At 40.1% G+C, this 19,678-nt stretch overlaps 1 protein-coding gene across 1 annotated transcript in view; it reads right to left on the bottom strand.

Moving 5' to 3' along the window:
* Nucleotides 1–19,678, bottom strand: part of tyw1 (tRNA-yW synthesizing protein 1 homolog) — a 49,603-nt gene that overhangs the window by 26,087 nt on the left and 3,838 nt on the right. Inside the window, exons 7-11 of the mRNA XM_084351726.1 lie at nt 18,507–18,626; nt 10,360–10,492; nt 5,941–5,993; nt 5,734–5,852; nt 4,678–4,787 (exon numbers count right to left, since the gene is read on the bottom strand). Of these exons, the coding sequence (XP_084207852.1) occupies nt 4,678–4,787; nt 5,734–5,852; nt 5,941–5,993; nt 10,360–10,492; nt 18,507–18,626 (535 nt within the window). The remainder of the gene's footprint in view (nt 1–4,677; nt 4,788–5,733; nt 5,853–5,940; nt 5,994–10,359; nt 10,493–18,506; nt 18,627–19,678) is intronic.

Genomic DNA, 19,678 nt, shown 5'->3' on the forward strand with positions numbered 1-19,678 from the left:
GTCAGCTCCACCTTTGACTTAATCAATGTCTCCCTACAATAAAATAAGGAGCCTCACATCTGGAAGCATAAATCAAAGCACCGCAAAGTTTAGGAGCACTGCGAGAATGAACAGCATGAGGTCAGACTTTGAAGTAAGGTCAAACTGAGCAATTACATAAAACCCAAAAGGCACAAGTGAGACATGTGGTGCTGCTGAAAAATGGGGAGAGGAGAAAGGAAGAGAGGAGAAACAGTAAAAGTTTGAGCTTTGAGAGTTGGGCCCAAAGCCCAGTTCATCTCTCTTCCACTCCCCCTCTCTTTCTTTCCTGTGGGTGGTCTTGGACTCTCCCTATGTTCAGTGAAGCAGAAGACTACAGGGTGCTGTAAAAATATGCTCAGCGTAAGTTCCTGAGTATGAAGGATAACTGTTATAAAGTTTAATTAACTGCAGCTGGAAGATCATTACATACAAAAAGAAAGCAACTGAGTAACAGTTGAGAAGATAACTAGGAAGCATTAAGTGTGAGGAAAACAGATGCAGTCTCTGTGACATCAGCCATAGACTTTCTGAAGAGCCATCGTGCAGCATGGTGGCTTTGGCAGTCCTTGACTCTGCCCGACTCCTGGCTAATCCAAAAATGGGCAAAGAGGAGCCGCATGGGCATTGAGCTGAGCGGGCAAAATGAAGCCTGATTGGACAGCTATCTTTTGCTGTCACTCAAAGCAGCCACACCCTTAATAAGGTATAATTTTAAGCTTTGATATGATTTAAACTAGTGAGTCATACAAAAATTCCACCCCCTGCACAGCTGTCATGAAGAGGGCAATTAGCTTTAGAGACAAAAAACATGTTTGGCTGTAAACATGTTTATTTCTACAATAAAGTTTGGCATTTCAATATGGGCTCTTAAGGGGATTGACTCACTGTTGGAGCCAGCCTCAAGTGGCCATTTAAGGAACTGCAGGGACTGTTTGTGGCACTTCTGCATTGGCTTCATTTTCAGTCCTGGGGGTAGCCGCTTCATTAAACACAGTTCAAACCTCAGCTTTATGCATCAAATGTTGCTGTAAATTACACTGATCTCCTTTGCCAAGCAAAGTTAGATTAATGAAAAAAAACACCTGGGACATTAGACTGACAAAGAGCAGAGAGATGATGTGCATCTTCATTTGAATATGCATATCTTTGGGGATTTAGAGGGGGTGGGCAGGTAGGGGGTGTCAAGTAAACATACAAGAAGCAATATATAAGCATATTAGCCCGCTTTCTGCCCACAGTTTAAAGTATAGGATTTGATGGAGACAGGAAATAAACAAACAGTAAAAGCTTGAGGGGAAAAGTTTCACACTCTGTCATGGGGATTTAATGTGATATTACTGAAGCTACAGCAGCTGCCAGTTAATTTAAGAGTACATGCAGTGAATCTTAATCAAATAAAACTTTGGACTGTTGCCTTCATAAGCTTTATAAAACGGTCTCTGAATTCTTGATACATTTGCAACATTTTCTACAGATGAAGCACAGAAATCAGCTGTTACTGTGCCATCTTTCAAGGACAAATTACATCTCCGAACAGCTACAAAGACATCAAACAACAAACTGTCCCTCAGGAGAAATCCCACTTAACTGTGTTCACACAACCAACCAACAACCAACTGAGGAGGGCGGTGCAAGTGTGTTAAGACAAGTGTGTGAAACCTCATTAAAAGTATACATCTTATGGTATTAGGGATGTGAAACTCCATTATATTCTAACATCCCTGGAGGTCCTTTGGGAAGGTGAGGGGTGCTCTTTTCTGAAGTGGATGGCTCAGATATAAAGTCTGTCAGCGAGGACATAGGGCTCTATTACAAGCTGTGTAATGATCGTTACTGAATTAGAACAGATTCAAGGGAAGACAACTCAAACCAAAGACCTTCAGTGTCGTCTGACCTTGACTGCATCACCTTTGGTTTTCAATACTCATAGAAGATGTTTAAGTCATTATCCTCTAGTTTAATGGATTTTTCTCCTCATAAATTCGCCCAAGATGTGTAATTCAGGAAACATACTTCACACCTTTGTTTGGTGTCTACTTGATGCACTGACTTTTTAATATTAAACAAGGAAATATATGCTTGGATGGAAGGGTGTAGTGTAGAAGTACAGTATGCATGACTGACTGGAGTAAAAAATTAAAGTGCTGTGTTGATGTAGCTCAAAGAATAACATAAAATATTTAATTTATGCATCGACTTAGCTGCTAAGTTAGAACATCACCAAGCTTCTTCCTCATATAAAAATGTTCTGCATGGTGACTTCTATTGTTTTATAGTTAAAAATAATCCAATTAAGTGTTATAACCAGAGTTAATCCAAGTTTCAGTCCTCAAGATCACACTAAGTCTTTACAGGTAAAAGGACTTGAGAGACAATCTTAAGTCACTGCCGGCAGGACAATAACATTTTTACCCACATTTAAATGATGACTAATAACTTCTCATTATAAACTGGTGCATGATGTTTAAAACTGCTATTTGATAAGACCTTTTAAGCAGCAGATCATCAGGTAGTCAGAGCAGAAACCAGCAGCTTAAACGACACTGTAGGTTTTCGGAGATATTGTCTGGATAGCTCATTGTGCTAGACATCATAAAATGTACCACTGTCAATGGTAAATGGAGATGACGGCTGCCTCATGTGATTTTATAGCACAACTGGAAAGAAAATTACGGAGGAAAATGATAATATAGGCTTGCACTTTGCTCTAGTTTGTTTCTATTTGGAATTGCAAAGCTTTGCTGAAAATGTATGTTCTATTATTTAATGCACAACTCAACAAAACTGTAATCCTTTTTGCAACAATGTGGTTTTGTTTTTTTTTAATGCTAAGTGAACTTAGAAACAGCTTACTGTCAACATAAGCTTATGTGTGCTATTGTTCCATTATAATCACATCAGGAAATGACATCTTCTATGATGACACGCATTATGAAACATCATGAACGACTGCTCTGAGAATGATATTAGCTATAAAAGTAGCCCTTTGAAGAAGATACGTCTCAAAAGCTTTTAGCGTTTGGCATCTATGTCATTTCCTGAGTACAATTTCTTCCCTGTTTTATAATGGGATCAGCAGTGGCTTTGAGGTTAGAGAGGCAGCCATTCTGACTGTGAGGTTGCAGAATCAAGCCAGGCCTTATGGATATATGGGCTGGAGGTACATTCATATATGTCAGCTATGCAATCTTTTTTTTACATCAATATACTGTAGATTATATTTTGTTAAATTGTGTTTAATCAATTTTTTTTTTTTTCCAAAACGGGCCACTTGTCAGCCGGAGACAACTATGGATCACAAAGTAAAGTGTTGGTACTGGCTTCAGTATGAGTTACGCCAAAAACACAAAATAAATAAACAATGATATTAACTGAAAAGAAGACAAACTGAGATTGGGTTTGACCAGAATAGTCTTTGTGTGTGTGTGTGTGTGTGTGTGTGTGTGTGTGTGTGTGTGTGTGTGTGTGTGTGTGTGTGTGTGTGTGTGTGTGTGTGTGTGTGTGTGCTTACAGGGATCTGCAGGCTAAATTAGTTCCAAGTCTCAACGGGCTGCACAGCCAGAGTCATACCACAAAAAACCAAGTGTTAACTATGCAGCCTACCTGTTAAATAATGAATATGATGTAGTTTGGAGTGGAGCAATGTAAGAGCTTATTGCTGTACTTGCAACTGATGCTAGAGTGAAAGAAGCTCAAAATACAACAGTACTGAGAAGGACAAAACTATTTCTTGCCATTTGTGCATGTGTGATTAATTGTGTTCTAAATATGGTGATGAAATATCTGCAACCTTTTGAGCAGGTCACAACACAAACACACACATCACTCAATCAATACTCAGTTGAAGAAAAAACATTTTGTCGGGTAATGATCATTCAATTGACAAAAAAAACTAGATAATCAATTAATCATATAAATTAATCATCAAGCAAATATATTGAATTTGCATGTCACAGCTGCTGTGAGAAGTTGTTGATTTTCTATTTTATATCATTGTAAGTTGAATGTCTTTGGCTTTTAGACTGGTGATCAGAGAAAGCAAGATATGCAACTGTGCCAGGCAGTTCTCACACTATTTTGAAAAGAGATTCATTTATAAATCTTTTACGTGTAAAGCGTACCAATGCATGAATTTCCACACATTATAAACAATCAATCAACAGTGAAGATCTTGTTTAAAACCTTTAAATCTATCTGGAAAACAAGCCCACCAATACTTGTTTGCCTTAATAAATATCTGACAAATGTGTCACCACCATGTTTTGACAACATTTATCAAAACCTCTCAAAGAAAATCTGCTTAGGGAGTACTGACAGGATGATCACTAAATTCAGTTTTGATTGAGCTTTGGGCTTCCAACCAGCCGTCCTCAGCCAATGCTCGAAGCAGCCAGAAAAATTAAGTCCTAAATGCCAATAGTATTAGCACAAGTAGTACAAATGGAGCCGAAAATTTTCTGATTCCAGCTTCTTAAATGTAAGGATTAGCTGCTTTTCTTTCTTTGAAGACATCACTTTGGGCTCTTTGAAATTGCGATGAGCATTTTTCACAATTTGTCAGACATTTTATTTTCTAAACAATGGATCTATCACAAAAATAATTGGTAGATTAATTGCTAATGAAAATAATCGCCCTAGTCTGCATGTGTGACCAACCTCTGAACTGTCGAATCATGTTCTGATGCTTCTCCAGGGCATCCTGCAGGATTTTTTCCGCAGGGTCCATCTTCCAGCGCCACTCTGTGCCCACAGGGTTGGTGTGATGTCTGTCAGTGGGGCACACAGATGAACAGGTAGGTAATAACAGCAGACACATTGACATACTGGAACACCCCAGTTAGGAATGCTACTTTAGCACTTGTTTACTGCCTACCGGAGCTCTGACTGACAGATAGTATCACTCCAAGGCGTTACTTAGATTTAGATAGATTCAGGCCATTAGACTTGACACAAATAACAGTTATTTCACTGGATTGACAGGAGCATCCTTCTAACAATGTGACAAATGTCAAGACCAAAACAAGTTTATTCACAAACTGAAAGTGGATAATGAAGGCTAATGCATATTCTCACCCTACAAAAACATGAAGTGAATGAGTGCATCCTTCTGTAAAAAATTGCACCTCCTTTAGGTGTTAATAACACCCTCTGACTCTGTAAGTGTGATGTCTAGGTGCAACAACAAATCCTGAGGCATTACAAAACTGTCACTCTGTCGCATGCATATGCACACACTCACTCCACACATGCTGGCCTCACACATCAAATCTAATTCCACCTGTTGCGATAGAGAGAGGTGGATGGAGAGGGCAGCTGCAACAATACATCTATGCCCTGAAACTGCTTATTTCCTGTCATCCCACATTTCTGCCTTAAGAGACACTGGCATATCTGTGGTGACAGGGAAGCAGCTCACCGCAGCACATTCTGACAGCGACCTTTCAGTGCTCAACACAGTCACCTTTTCAAAAGGAACTTGAGGGGAGTGAACGGGCCCGTCTCGCACTAATGTCGTGATGAATCAGTGTCCACCTTTAGGCCTCACAGTTATGCTGGCCATTAGTCTTCTGCACGTAAATCATTCACTTGTTTGCCACAGAGAGATCATCGCTCAATGACAGCCAGACTAAGTAGGTAAATAAGTTTAGAGAAAGAGAAAACTTAGCACGCAGTCCCTCTTTGTGAAACTGGCTTTATTCCTCAGGCACGTACCTCCAACAGAAGACACACTTGTTAGCACAGGCGAGGCTGGGGGTCGTCTCCATGCATCGGTGGGACTCGATACCATAGAAAGTGTGCTTGTAACAGCCTCCTCTCCCCCGCAACATAGACTAAAAACCAGAAACAACAGCTTTGTTGTGATTCATGCATTCAGTATTTCACAAACTCTGTTTTATTGAGAAGAATAAGATCCATTACCTTGGTCCATCGACACAACTTTACTCCCGAGTGACTTCCAATTAGTTTGTACCCTGCACAGAACGAGACAGAACAACAAGTGAGAACAATAAGATACATTTATCCGACCCAGAACAAAAAGGCCACATTCAGCAGATAATCAATACATATACAAGTGGAGCTAATATTTACTTTGACTGGTTCATTAACAAAGTCCTGCTCAACATTCACAAAGTCATCTTCATTCACAGCCCTCTGATAGGCTGCTGAACATCTCCAATAAAGTGGGCAGCTCAAGGGCACGTCCACCGTAAGGAGGAGGGGATAGCGTCTCAAATTCCCCTTCAGCACAAAAGGAGGATAAAGTGTTTCAAATTCACTTTCTTCACAAGTCTGCCTCTCTATCCTCTGATATTACCACAGCCTAAAACCACAAGCTGTGAATGGTCACGTTGAGGTGAGTCCCTGCAGGTCTTTTTTCTCCTCTGTGATGTCTGTCGAAGAGAATACTTTTATCTTTTAAACATTTTACACTTAATCTGCTCAATAAAGAGCAGAACATGGGAATTGCTTCTGGGGGAATCAAGGAGGGCTAACTTTAAAGTCCCAATATTTAAAGAGGCTTTATATTTAAGCCATGCAGCAGCAGAACAGCCCGATGTGGAATCCAGGTAGTGACGTTTCATTTGGACCATTATATGTGTTGATATTAAATCCTTGTAGCTGAAATACTCAATTAAAACAGAGAATGATTTGAGTAACGGTGTGTATGATCTCTCTCAAGTTTAGATGCTAGATGAGTCAAATACTACGGTTATTCATCAAAGCTGTTTAGAGTTTATTTGTAGAGAAGGTCGATGGATGAAAATTTCTTTGATTTAGCACCTGATTGAAACAGCTTGACATTAATCAAGGATGTTTTTTTGATAACAATAAATGCACAAACACAGAATTCAGTTTCTTTTTTCCCCCTCACCTAATGTTTGCTTTGCCTTTTTTCTTTGGGGCAAAAACATGCTGAGTAGCATCAAATTGTTTTTCCACCTCAAAATACCTTGAGAGCACATGCAAGTTACATAAAAATATATAATCCCAGGCCAACGAGACCATGGAAATAACAGTAAGGAATTGGACATGCTGGCAGTTTATTTAACTATTAATGATCTTAATGTAAGCAACGTTTCCCCTCTTGTGTTTCTTAGGAAAATTGATTTCCAATGCCCTCACGTCCTTTAATGTGTCAGTGGAGAGGATCAAGCCAGAGTGAGTGGGTGGTGGACGGAGAGGAAAAAAAGAAAAAGGCTGATCTTTTCCCCCTTTCTCTGTTACCACTGCAAAAGTAGAATATGTGCTGTGAATACTTGCGCTTTAACGTGAAATGCATCAATAGTTGAGACAAAGGAAAATGACCAAGAGCTTCACCAGGAGGCATCATGCAACACCGATAAAGCCTGAAAGTGCTGAGGTTCATGAGCTCATGCACAGATGTTCATTAAATGCATGTATTTGGATATGTGTCATCAAAATCAAAAACAGATTGATAACGTATTCAAAGTCTGTTCATAAAACATCTGTTTCTTTGATTGTATTAGTGACCACCTGCTTCTCTAACAACTCTTTGAAAGATAAATTGCCACTAGATCTAATCAACTGAGGCTTACAGGTGGCCTGCTGCTACAAATAACTGCTAAAGAGAAACAAGTCTTTACCCACAGGGCCTCTAATTTGTAAAGCACAAAATCAGTGGTGCCCGAGCGATTTGGGTACAACACTATTGACAGTTCTGCAGACAATTTACACTCTGAAATGTGACACTCTGTCCTCTACGCTGAGCATTGAGGGAAATAAAATGAGCAAGGGGAGCATGTGAATAATCAAAGAGTTGGAAAATAAGCATAATTTGTTTGGAAAGGTTTGCAGCATCCTTTTTCAGGATCTCGGAGGAACTAGACTTCCAACAATTAAACAAAGAGACACTTGGCAAAATAATAAATTTCAACTGCACAATCTGAATATTCTGATGAGAAATGTGCCGAATGTTTAATGCCACACATGTGCCAGTTCATAAACCATGTGGGGGAAAAAAACAAAAAAAACATTTGCCTTTAATTATAGTTGACGAGTTGCATGTGGCCTAACCCATCACAGTGACTGTTTCAAATGGATTGTCTGCCCTCTGCGTTTATTCTTTGCAAATGCATATTAATGAAACAGATTTTAGGTACAGGTGTACACGTTTCAGCCTCATCTGTAGATTCTTGTGTGCAGCACTATGTTAAAACGTTCTTGAACGCTACACAAGAGTTTCAATGGAAGAGTGACTTTTGCATCCATGTCATGCCAGAAAATGGCGGCACAGAAAATACAGCCTTCCAAGACACAGTACCATTAAAACAACGCCAAAACTTTCATCCTTCATTCTTTTATTGCAAATAAAACAAACCGTCCCCGGGGACCGACTTTTGCCAACAAAACCACCATGAAATAGGTCACCATTTGGTCAAATAAAGTGAAGTCTTGCTCACAGAGTCCTATTTATAGACTGTTGTGTAAGCTAACAGTCGGGGGGGGGGGGGGGGCGCGTTGGCTGAAAATGACTGGCCTGTGTTACACTTGTGAATGGACTAAAGAGAGGAGAGATTGTAAAATTTTTCAGGCTGTGCTAATGAGTCAACAACTGAGACTCTCAGGCCTTATGAGAGGCAAACACCTACACAGAGAACATATGGATACACTACATGTAGCTTCATTTACCAAAACACAGATGCAATATCATAAATATTGAGCCTCACTCAGAGTTAAGCATTCAGATAGAGGCGAGAGTGACATGAATCTTAGGCTGTACTATTCTTAAAATATACATACACTAGAAAGTTTCACAGCTCCTTAATCTAACTTAAATCAAAAATCTAAATTTAAAAATACTGGATTAAAAGTAGTATTGCCTGAGCATTAGAGTTATCAGATGTGCATGTGAAATCAGAGATTTGAGATTTCAGTGAGTAAATGTCTCATCCTCAAATGTAGACAAGCAGACGTTTCATCAAATGAAATAGGTATAAAAACATAATATGGTCTATACAGGACAGACACAAGAGGAGTTTTCTTCTCAGTCAAGGTGACATTATGCAAGTTCAACTACAGGGTCTGGATGATGAATTATGAACTTTATGACACCAGCTAGGACTGTTTGTGTGGGAGGAGAGAGGAGTGAAACTCCTGGTACTGCACCCTGAGGACAGGTGGAGGCAGCGAGGCTAATTGGACTGCAATGCATCATTAAGTGCCAGTAGACAACACACATTCACTATCTCGACATTTCTCCACATGGAACACCTCAGATTAGATTTAAAAATATCATATGTAACATTTCCACATTAAAATGTCTAAAAACATTTAGACCTTTGTTATAAATTTTGTTGAGTTGTTTATTATCCTAAATGTTTCCAACAATGTTCCAACTCAGAGAAATCTGTAATTGTATTCAAGGTAACGCTGCGTTTCATTTGGTGGTCTGTCGCTACAACTTCCAGGAAAGAGTCAGAGAAAAGAAAGGAAGTCTGCAAACGTGATTAAACATAATGTGAATAAAACTTTGAAAACATTAGCATGTCTGTGAACATTTCTGCCTGAGTCATATCGATAGATTTTCATCAGCGGCAGCGATTGTTTAACAATGAAGACGACTCCCGTGATCCCACGCTACTCACTTCTTTGTTTTGTTTTGACTCCGTAAAGGCAGACATTACATGCTGTATGTTTAACTGACACATTTCTCTCTTAGAAAATAAGAAAAAAGGCTGGAAAACAGGATGCAATATTAGCAGCTGATAGACTTTAACATAATCCAAACAGAAGTACCAACATATCACTTCTTTAATAAGCATTTGAGACCTGTAAAAAAGGACAGCTAATTAAATCAAAAAATATATTTAGGTACCTGACTTAAACTGAGTTTGACACCTCTATCAGTGACTCTGATCATGAAATAATACTTTTAAGGAAAGAAAATCTAAATGGATGTCTCCACTGGCAAGCTGCATATCCTTGTTAGATTTACTGCAGAAATAAAAAAAATTGACATGACTCATAATTCATGTTTTAAAGTGAATTACAACTCTGCTGCCCTTGTGGAAAGAGCAAGGTTAAGGATATGCTGACAAGCAGCTGGTGTGCAAGGTCTGTAATGTGATTTTTTTATTGTGGAGCAGTGCAGCTAGATAATATGAATATATTACCCAGTGACACTCAGCAGATGTTACTTTGGAAATGAATACACAGTTTTACACGCACAAGTCAAAAGATTCATAAAATTCTCCCAACAAATGAAGCACTGTCATTTATAGACCATATTAACAGTGTGTTCGTCCTTGTTTCTAATTTGTTTCATATAAACTTGCTAATCTATAACTTTTATAAGCAAATTATCCTTTCCCTCACCTTGCTTTGTCAGGGCTTCTCTCAGGGCAGGGGTGATCATCTCTCTTCTTTGCCCTTCATCTTCAATCTTCCTCATTCCGTTCAACTTGGACAGTTTCACCATCTGGCCGTCTCCTCGACCGTCATCTTTACTCTGCGGCAGACAGAAAAACCTCAGTTATTGTTTGTGACCTTGCTGGTATCTATGAAGATCAGACTCTGTCACAACTATGAAAATGAAATCATAGACGATCATGCCATACATTCTGACATTCAGCTACTCTTGTAAAATGCATTCTGTGCAAAAAACAACATTATTTCAGCCAATAACTTCACTGCGACACCCCCTGAAGACAATTTTACAAATGCGTCAAACAAAAACAGAACTAACAGATACGAAAAGGCCAGCAGGTGAAAGGGGAAAAAAAACAATGTGCAATTCTTTTCAACCAGACTCCAACTGTAGGAAACAGCATCCAGAAAAGCATTTTGATGTGTATTACCTGCTTGCCACATGATTTGATGCTTACCACTTAAAGGAACTAAGTTAAAAGCAAGAAATTCTAATGAGCTGCTCTAAGTGTTTGATGTTTGACAGGAGAGAAGATCAAGGATTATGATTCAGCCATCCTTGCATGACTTTGTATGTGACATAACCATTAACCAGTGCATGACAAACTCATTTTTCTAATAAAGGACCATACTCCTGTCTGGACAGTGGAAGGTAATGTTGATTTAAGGCCCCTCAGGGGTCTTTTTTGAAATGCAACGAAAGGTAACACAACAATTGTTAAGCTTTACACCGACAGTTGCTGAAACCGCAGCAGCATTTTAAAGATTAAAAACTTCCTTCAGGCCAGGACTACTTCATTGCGGTGTACAAGATTTGTATGTAAATCTAAGTATCTCAGAGATGTGCTGTTTACAGATGCAACACAAGATTGATTAAGTCTTGTGTGAAAAGTTGTCTGGTGGATGGGAACAGGTATTACTTTCAGAGGAGTGTGATGGACGAGATGTCTCCGAGATTAACCGTGTTAAGTGACAGCTCCACCCAATTATGGTACTGCTGCCACTGCTTCAGCTTGTCTGTCGGGATCTATATGTCATCTTCTCAGCACAGTGCTGCTCATAAGGGGCTGATACTCTGTCAGCAAACATTGACGAATGTTTGTGGTATGTCTGAAGAAATGAGACAGTTCACTGGTTTCTGTGCAGCATGCTGTAGGGCGCTATCCCTTGTTTATTGGACACACAGCTCTAAGTGCTACAGACATGCACCACTGAGTCTTAGTAATGGTTCTGAGAAGACTGCTGAAATGAGCTGTGTGTTTAAGACAAGTCAGTCTGATTACCACTTGATTTAGAGAAGGGTAAATATCAATATTTACTAAAAATCCATGGGTTGCTTTACACTCCCCAATTCTATATTTTCCAAATGATACCCCCAGGGGCGGACTTACCATTAGGCAAAACTAGGCGGTTGCCCCATAATAATCCTCATACACTTATGGTTAACACAGTTATTACTTATTTGCGCACATTAATTATGTTTTTGATTCAAATCCTCTAGCTAAAATGCCAGCAGAATGCTAATCGTATTATGTGTGTGTCGGGGCCCCCCCTTCAGTCTCCACTACATTGGATCAGTCCATCTTACTGCACATGTGCAGAACGGATCCAGGAAGACAGCAGCAAAACAAAAACAAACGGCACGAAGTGGCGAGAGAAGAAGAGGAGAGTAGAGAAGAGAAAAGTAAAGAAAAGAGACAGATGAAAAGAAGCTACCCCAGTCGTGCTGAAAACAGGAGAAAGAAGGAGGAAAACAGAAAGCTGATCTCCAAGTTACAGAAAGTGACTACTGTCTTCATTGCGGCTGCGGTAGCAGCAGCAGCAGCAGCGGCAGCAGCAGTAGCAGCGGCTGGCAGCGGCTGACAGCAGCAGCAGTGGCAGCAGCAGCAGCAGTAGCAGCGGCAGCAGCAGTAGCAGCGGCAGCGGCTAGCAACCCACACCCGGCAGGTACAACAACGACGACCTCGACACCTGTTGGGGAGGGTCCGTCGTGTAGAGATGAACTAGTGAGTATCAAAACTGTCCAAGGGGTGATTTTTTTTCCCCCCTATATCCATAAGTATTCCTTATATGAGTCATTTTGAAGTAAGCTTTGAATTTCGTTTGCTACAGAGGCTGAGAAAACATCAGAAATTATGTAACTTAAGGAAGTTATTAACAACTACTACCCCCAAGATGGAAATACACTGTTCAATTTTAGGAACTGTATTCAAATCTAAATAAAATTAAAATGAACTTGTTAAGGAAACACTGTTTCAAAGGGCCACATGCCAAGGCTCTTTTAATGATCAATAGCTGGGATAGATAATTCTAAAACGTAAAATATGACATTTCTAAAATGATATGACTACACTGGCTGCATGAGATACGCCTCTTGTTTTTACGTTTTACATCTCTAAATATTTTTTAGTAATTTTTATTATTTTTTAGTAATTTTTGCATGTAAATATTAGCATGTTAGCTCAATAGCTTCCAGGTCATGTGATCAATTGACTCAAAATCAGTGTGGGATCATGTAACTACACTGGCTGCATGAGATACACCTCTTGTTTTTACATTTTACATCCGTTCATAATTTTTACATCTGTTTATAATTTTTTATTAATTTTGAGGCTATACGTAAATATTAGCATCTTAGCTCAATAGCTTCTCAATAGCTTTAAACTCAGTATCTCTGCTTTAAATATCCCATATTTTTATTTTGAAAACAGGAAGTCGGTACACGCTGTAGCCGTCTTCTCCGTGTGTTTACTGTAAAGTCTGCAATACGGGTGCACTTGAAATGTTGGAGTCGCTTGCGAATGTCGAATATCCAACTTAAAACTAACTTCACTGATGTCTTGTCATGATGTATTTTCCAGCTGGCCCAAGACGATTTTTTAAAGAGTTTTGGCTTAAGAAGTCGCCCCACAAAGGAAGACTCTTTCAGTTTATCACAAATATTAGTATTAAATCCTCATTTTGAGGGTACATGGTTTTCACGGGGCAGGAAGGGTTTGAAATATGTTACCATTGAAGTTTGCATGAAATCCTAAAATGTCTACGTCAGCACTTGAGTAAATAAACTTACACTTCACCACTGGGTAAGAGCCTTATACTGTGTTTTGTGTGTGTTTGTTTTCAGAATGAGGGAGAGAGACAACGTGAAAAAGGGACAGGAAGAGAGGGACAACAGGTAAAACAAATAACACGTGTATTCTGTTAAAATGTATGTGTCTGTATAATTGACCTGTTGTTTTGTGTGTTGTCTTCTCATTTCAGAGGGCCCCATGCCTGCCTTTGCCTTGGGCCCCAAATTTCTTAAATCCGCCACTAGATACCCCCTGGATCAGAGCATTTAGGCTCCAGAGCATATCGACTTTCCTTTAGTTAGAAAGTTACTTTCAAAAAACTTTACATCTGCACAAACACATTGTTTTGGCTCAAGCTGTGAACACAAGCTTTAAAAGTTGACGGGGCAAACTTGTTAACAAACAGCTGTTTATTTACACATCCAGTCGGACCGACAGATCATTAATTTGAAGTGTTGTTTTTGGCCATGTGATGACGGTTTCTTCCAGCTTCTGAGGGACACATCTGTTTTTTTAGCTGCTAAATGCTAAATGTTGTAAAAGATTTTGTTATTGCATGCTGCAGAGAAAACAATTCTATGAGAACAGTGGCAGTGAACCAAATCAGTAAAGGCCTGACAGCTCAACAATGAGCTTAAACTCACTACAAAGCTTTGTTATATTTGATACATTGTTTATTTAAAAAAAAACTATGAACAGTATAGTGTACAGTAACTCACACAAATAATCAATCTGGAAAAACATCAGCCACCCTGAGGTTCACTTATCAGGAGGATGAGGCTCAAATAGTTGTTCAGGTTTGCCAGATTTTATACGGAGGGTGAAAACTCTGTGGCCTGCAATTTAAACCCTAAAATGGAATAAGACAAGTTTGACACCGTCAGCCAGCACAAATGTCCACCTTCACTTACTGCATGCAAAATTCTGACAGCATACGCTACATGTAGCCGACAGTGCAACAATCTGTCCCTGTGGTGTTTGCGTGCAGCACTAGCGATTCATCTGGCCCCAGTCTCTGGTTCCCACCGCTCCGCTTTCACCCTCGCTCGAGAGCTCACAGACATCCAGTTTTGCCCGGACGTGTCTGGACTAACAGAACTGGGACATCTCACAGCACCATGTTGTGCTCTGGAACCATGACACAACATGGGGTTGATGCAGACGGACAGTACAGCGACAACACACAGTGCGAGCAGGTGATCGAGGGACAAACATAATGGTATACATGGGAAACGGAGCACAACGAGACGGATCGAGTGGAAAGAGGGAAAGAAGATTTGGGAACATAAATACGAGATGAAATAAATCATGAACTGAAATTATAAATTTTCCTCATTGAATCATGAGGTGCCAAGAGATTCCCACCTCTACTGGACACTGAGCTGAAAACATCAAAATCCAGCTCAGACATCTGCGTGGCCACTAAGTTTATCTGTTAACAGTCCCACAACATGAACTGGACCTCTCTGGAAAAACAAAAGCCTCCTTGAACAAAGATTAGATGCCAGTGCAACACCTTTTGTGCACAATCAAGAAAAGAGACAAAGAAAATGAAGCTTACTGGAACTTGGCAGAAAACAAATAAAACTACGACCAAAGACTGATACAGACTAAGGTTCGGCAATATGAGCAAATCATGTCAGGTTTAGCAGTGGTCCACTCATCCTCATTCCTGCCTGGCAACAAGCACCACTGACATTAATACAGACATCCATCAGTGCCATATTTAGCTCTGCAGCCTTCTGCTTTTTATGGGTCGGCCACAAAAAACAGTCATGACGGCAAAAAGAGCATTCAGGGTTGGGTGAGGTGGCTTACTTAGACATGACAGCTGCTGACACTTCATTTCAGTAACTGTAAGATCAAAATCAACTGGAGACAGATGCTCATTTGAGTGTAATGGCTTTGAGAGCATGAAATGCCACAGCAAATGAAACTCATTAGTGGGTGAAAACAGCCCTAATCTCTGGACGGCTCAGTTCAATAACAGGCTGACTGATCGATATTGTGTTTGAAACATTTTTCTCTTGTGTCTACGTGCTCTCTTTGACACCTTGGGAGTTACTTTTATGAGAATATGTTCTAACAGGACCATTACAGCTGCAACAATTAGCTGATTAATTTATTTATCGACCGAAAAAAAATCTGTGTTAGTAAATCAGTAAGTATTTTTCAATCAAAATTTCAAGCGTTTGCTGGTTCCAGCTTCTTAAATGTGAGGATTTGCAGCATTTCTTCATCATTTACAACAGTACATGAAGAGTCTTTGGGTTTTGGACTGACGTCATGTTGGGCGACAGCATTTCTCACAAATTTTTGACATTTTACTGACTAAACAATTGAATAATTAATCGTTAATGTAACTGTCAGATGAAATGATTATACAAATAATCGTTAGTTGCAGCCCTACCACTGTACATAAGGAACAGAGCCTTGAGATATGATACAAATTAGTACCAGTGAATGGAAATGTGCTGATGTTTACTGCATTTTTTATGCAGCCCTAGGGGGTGATGTAGTTGTGTAATAAATACGAAGAAAACAAGCACATTAGCCAAGAAATATGATCAAACATTGCCATCACCAGTAAGAAAAAGTACCATCATGTTAAGCATTAAATTTGAAAACTGATCAGTCTCCAATCCAAAAGCACAGTCGCCTACAGTGCAGTCAAAGCCAGTAATCTACACCACAGTGACATGAACGTAATTTGTTTTTCTGCATGTGTGTGACTGGTGTTAGTAAATCACCTGGACATAATCTTGGAGGAATTCACTTTAACATTTACCAACAACATGACTCAAAGCTCTTGAATATAGACTCAGACTGTCAGTGAGGTTTAGCTTCGGGTTGGAGACAAATGTAGAGAGAGAAAACATAATAAAATCTGTTAAACGTCTGTCCTGCTGGTGTGCACAGAGCATTAAAGCAAATCGCTCTGGAAGTGAAATGACAGTGTGGTGTTAAATGTCAGACCGGTGGTTCATTCGGAGACTTGAGGTGTCTGCAACTGAGAGTCTCTGCCATCACCTAGTGGTCAAACGTGGCCTGAGTGCGCTTCCACCTGCAGTTATGATGAAATATTGTATCTCAAAAAACTATCCTACAAACCAAAATCCAGTTTATCAAAAACACGGACATTAAACTTGTGGACCTCAGTCGGCTCTATGCTGTAAATTAGCCAACTAACATATTCCTGTCAGGGGAATTTCCTTGTTCACACTTAATTTGCAGCTTGGCTAAATACTTGTCGTCTCTTGGCAATAGCACATTTTTAGTGTACAAACTAATTACATCTTGCACTGCCTGCTCTCTGTGACCAAATTATGCAAAAACACTAATTTGTTACCACAGACACACAGCAAAGTTGTCATCCTGACATCCAAGTGTGATGATACCAGTCACCACAGCAAATAATTACAACTATACTGAAATGTTAAAAGACAATTAGACTCAATTCTATTAAAAGTCCATGTTTGTGTTCGGCCATCACAAAAATAAATGGGAATATCCTCAGAGCGAAGAATGACAATGTGAACCCCACGGCTTCCTCATGAACACTAACTAAAAACACTTCATGAACATTTTAAAAAGAAGTCTGCCTCCTTCCACTGCCGTGATCTTCGCAGGCTCCTCAAGTCATCACCTGATGCCTCTTCGACTTTCAGGCCGTGATGTATAAACACATCCACGTAGTGCTTACAAAGAGGCCTGTCCAAACCTCACAGAGCCGACACACACTGTACTGTAATATTTATGTGACATGAGAACGGACGAGCCGGCGAGAACCTGACGTTAAATCTGTGAGAGACGTGGACACTCCCACTGCAATCCAGCTCTAGTAGCACAACATTAACTTTGTCATGAAGCATTATCATTTCATGAAACAAATTTTAGGAACCAGAAAAGCTCCGATCAACCGCAATATTATCTCTGGTATTCTCTGGAGTGACAGAAAAACACACAAAAATAATTTTACAACTGCACATGGATCCCAGAAAAGTAAAGTGAATGTTACACTGAACCCCTGCCTGTCTTTTCCTTCCCTTAATCCCCCATGTTCACTTCATCGCTATATTCTTTACACTACGGTCTATGAAGAGACGGATAATGCCTCTGCCTTCTGATTTTTTTCTGCTTTCTTGACTCACTCGTTCCTCACAAGTCTGTGAGGTGGGCGTCTTCGCTCTTATGCAAGCCTCCGCTTCTCGCCTGCCGGGGGTCTGGTGTCTATCAACCCATCTGCCACTTCTCCTTCAGTGACACCTCTTTTTCTCCTCGCTCAACACACTTAGATCGGACTAAGGTGGTGGAAGCTTAATGGCCTGATGGTGCCTGCTTATAGACATCAACGTGGAAACGCTGAAAATAAACCTGTTGGATGATAACTGGAGCTCCAGCTTAAAATAATCGTACAACCGTTTAACTGTAATACTGTGAAGCAGGCTGTTAAGTACTATCTTACTTGTACAGTTCACATTTCTGAAAGCTCATTTTGATTCTGTGGGGATGTCTGAGGGGAAGTTGCTTTTTGAAGCCAGGGAAAGGTGGAATAAAGTAACTTAAGTCATTCTAAGTTGCTTTTATACATGAACATCAGCTGTAGAGGAATATAGCAAATGATGTTGTTTACTGCAGAGGTATGAAGAAGTACTCATGTTGTACCAAAGTGCAGAAATACTCTATTACAATTAAAAGTATTTTAAAATGTCAATAAAATACTTAAAGCACCAACAGTAAAAGTACTCATAATGCAGGATGGAGGTTTATCTTCATCAATAACATTACATCATTATATTTTGTGTTATTAAACTAAACCTGCAAAGGAGCTAGTAGTTGGAGCTGTCAAATAAATGTAGTTGAGTAAAAAGTTTGATATTTGCCTCTGAATCGTAGTGAAGTAGAAGTTTCAAGTAGGAAAAAAGGAAAAACTCAAGTCAAGTACAAAGACTCCAAACTGTACTTACGTGCAATACTTGAGTAAATGTACTCAGTCACTTTCCACCACTTGTATCAGAATCTGACCTTTGCTTTCTTGACGCTGCTCATGATGGTGCCCAGATCCTCCATGTCGACCACTGAAGCAGATTTCTTCTCATCTTGCAGGCCAGACTCCTCATCGCTGCTGGACTCTATCAGTTCCTCCTGAAACAAGAACAAAAGAAGCAGAAACCCCAAAACAAGGTTAAAAAAGATCAAGGACAAATGTAAATGATCCTCCAGCGTAGAGAGACTCACATACGTCCCACCACATAACCAATTAAAAACCTGTGACGACTGACATGATTAAGTGAGGGAGCCCATGTGGAACGCATTTATTGTACACTGTCATCTCCTCTTGGGCTGCCTGATTAAATAACAACAGCCATGTGCATGTTTATGGTCTTCTGGAGGATTTATCACAATGCAGTGTTGAAGCTTCTGACCACATGCGCGGCGGCAGGATAAAGTGTATGAGCGGTACTGTGGGAAGATAAATCACGATGATGATCCCCTCGCCACAGTTCTCAGCTGCTCTTGGTTCCGGCTGAATGTCACCTCAGCTGAGTGCACCGAGTGTCGAGGACAGAGGGGAAGAAGTCTCAGCTAGATTTGGCTCTGAGGTGCCTGCTACCATGACAACTGGTCATCTGTGTGCGCGGTGATGCGTATGAATGCTATTTTGACATGACGGACCGTGTTGACAGCGATGACAAATTTCATGTAAGCTGTGCAGAACACCGTGCTTACTATTGAAATTACACAACATCAGTGCTGCTAAATAGGAAGCGGATAAAGAGAGTAACACTCATCTTCCTGAATCCTTATCAGACTTCAATCACATTGTTGAAGTGCAGCAGGAGGCTGTTGGCCCATTCAGACTACTGAAGCCTACTGGGATGTTGTGTGTGCCCTTGTAATGTTGAAAGACGACATTCCAGTGAGAAACATTTCCCACACCTTAGCTTGGAGATGATTGGAGTGAAGACGATTGATAGAGCTTCATCACATGGTGCAACAACAATCACCTGAAGCCTAATATCAGCTTGTGTTGGACAACTTCTGTATGTCTATTACTGTGAGAGTTCATTGTATCCTTACACGTGTTCACGTTTGGCCAATAAAGCTGATTCTGATTGGACACAAAGAAGCTACAACTTCTGAAACGAGGATGCTTCACACACACGTTCAACTTAGCACACACCAGCACCAGTTTA

This window comes from Pagrus pagrus (genome assembly GCF_965226575.1).
Source record: "Pagrus pagrus genome assembly, chromosome: 4".
Taxonomy (NCBI): Eukaryota; Metazoa; Chordata; class Actinopteri; order Spariformes; family Sparidae; genus Pagrus; species Pagrus pagrus.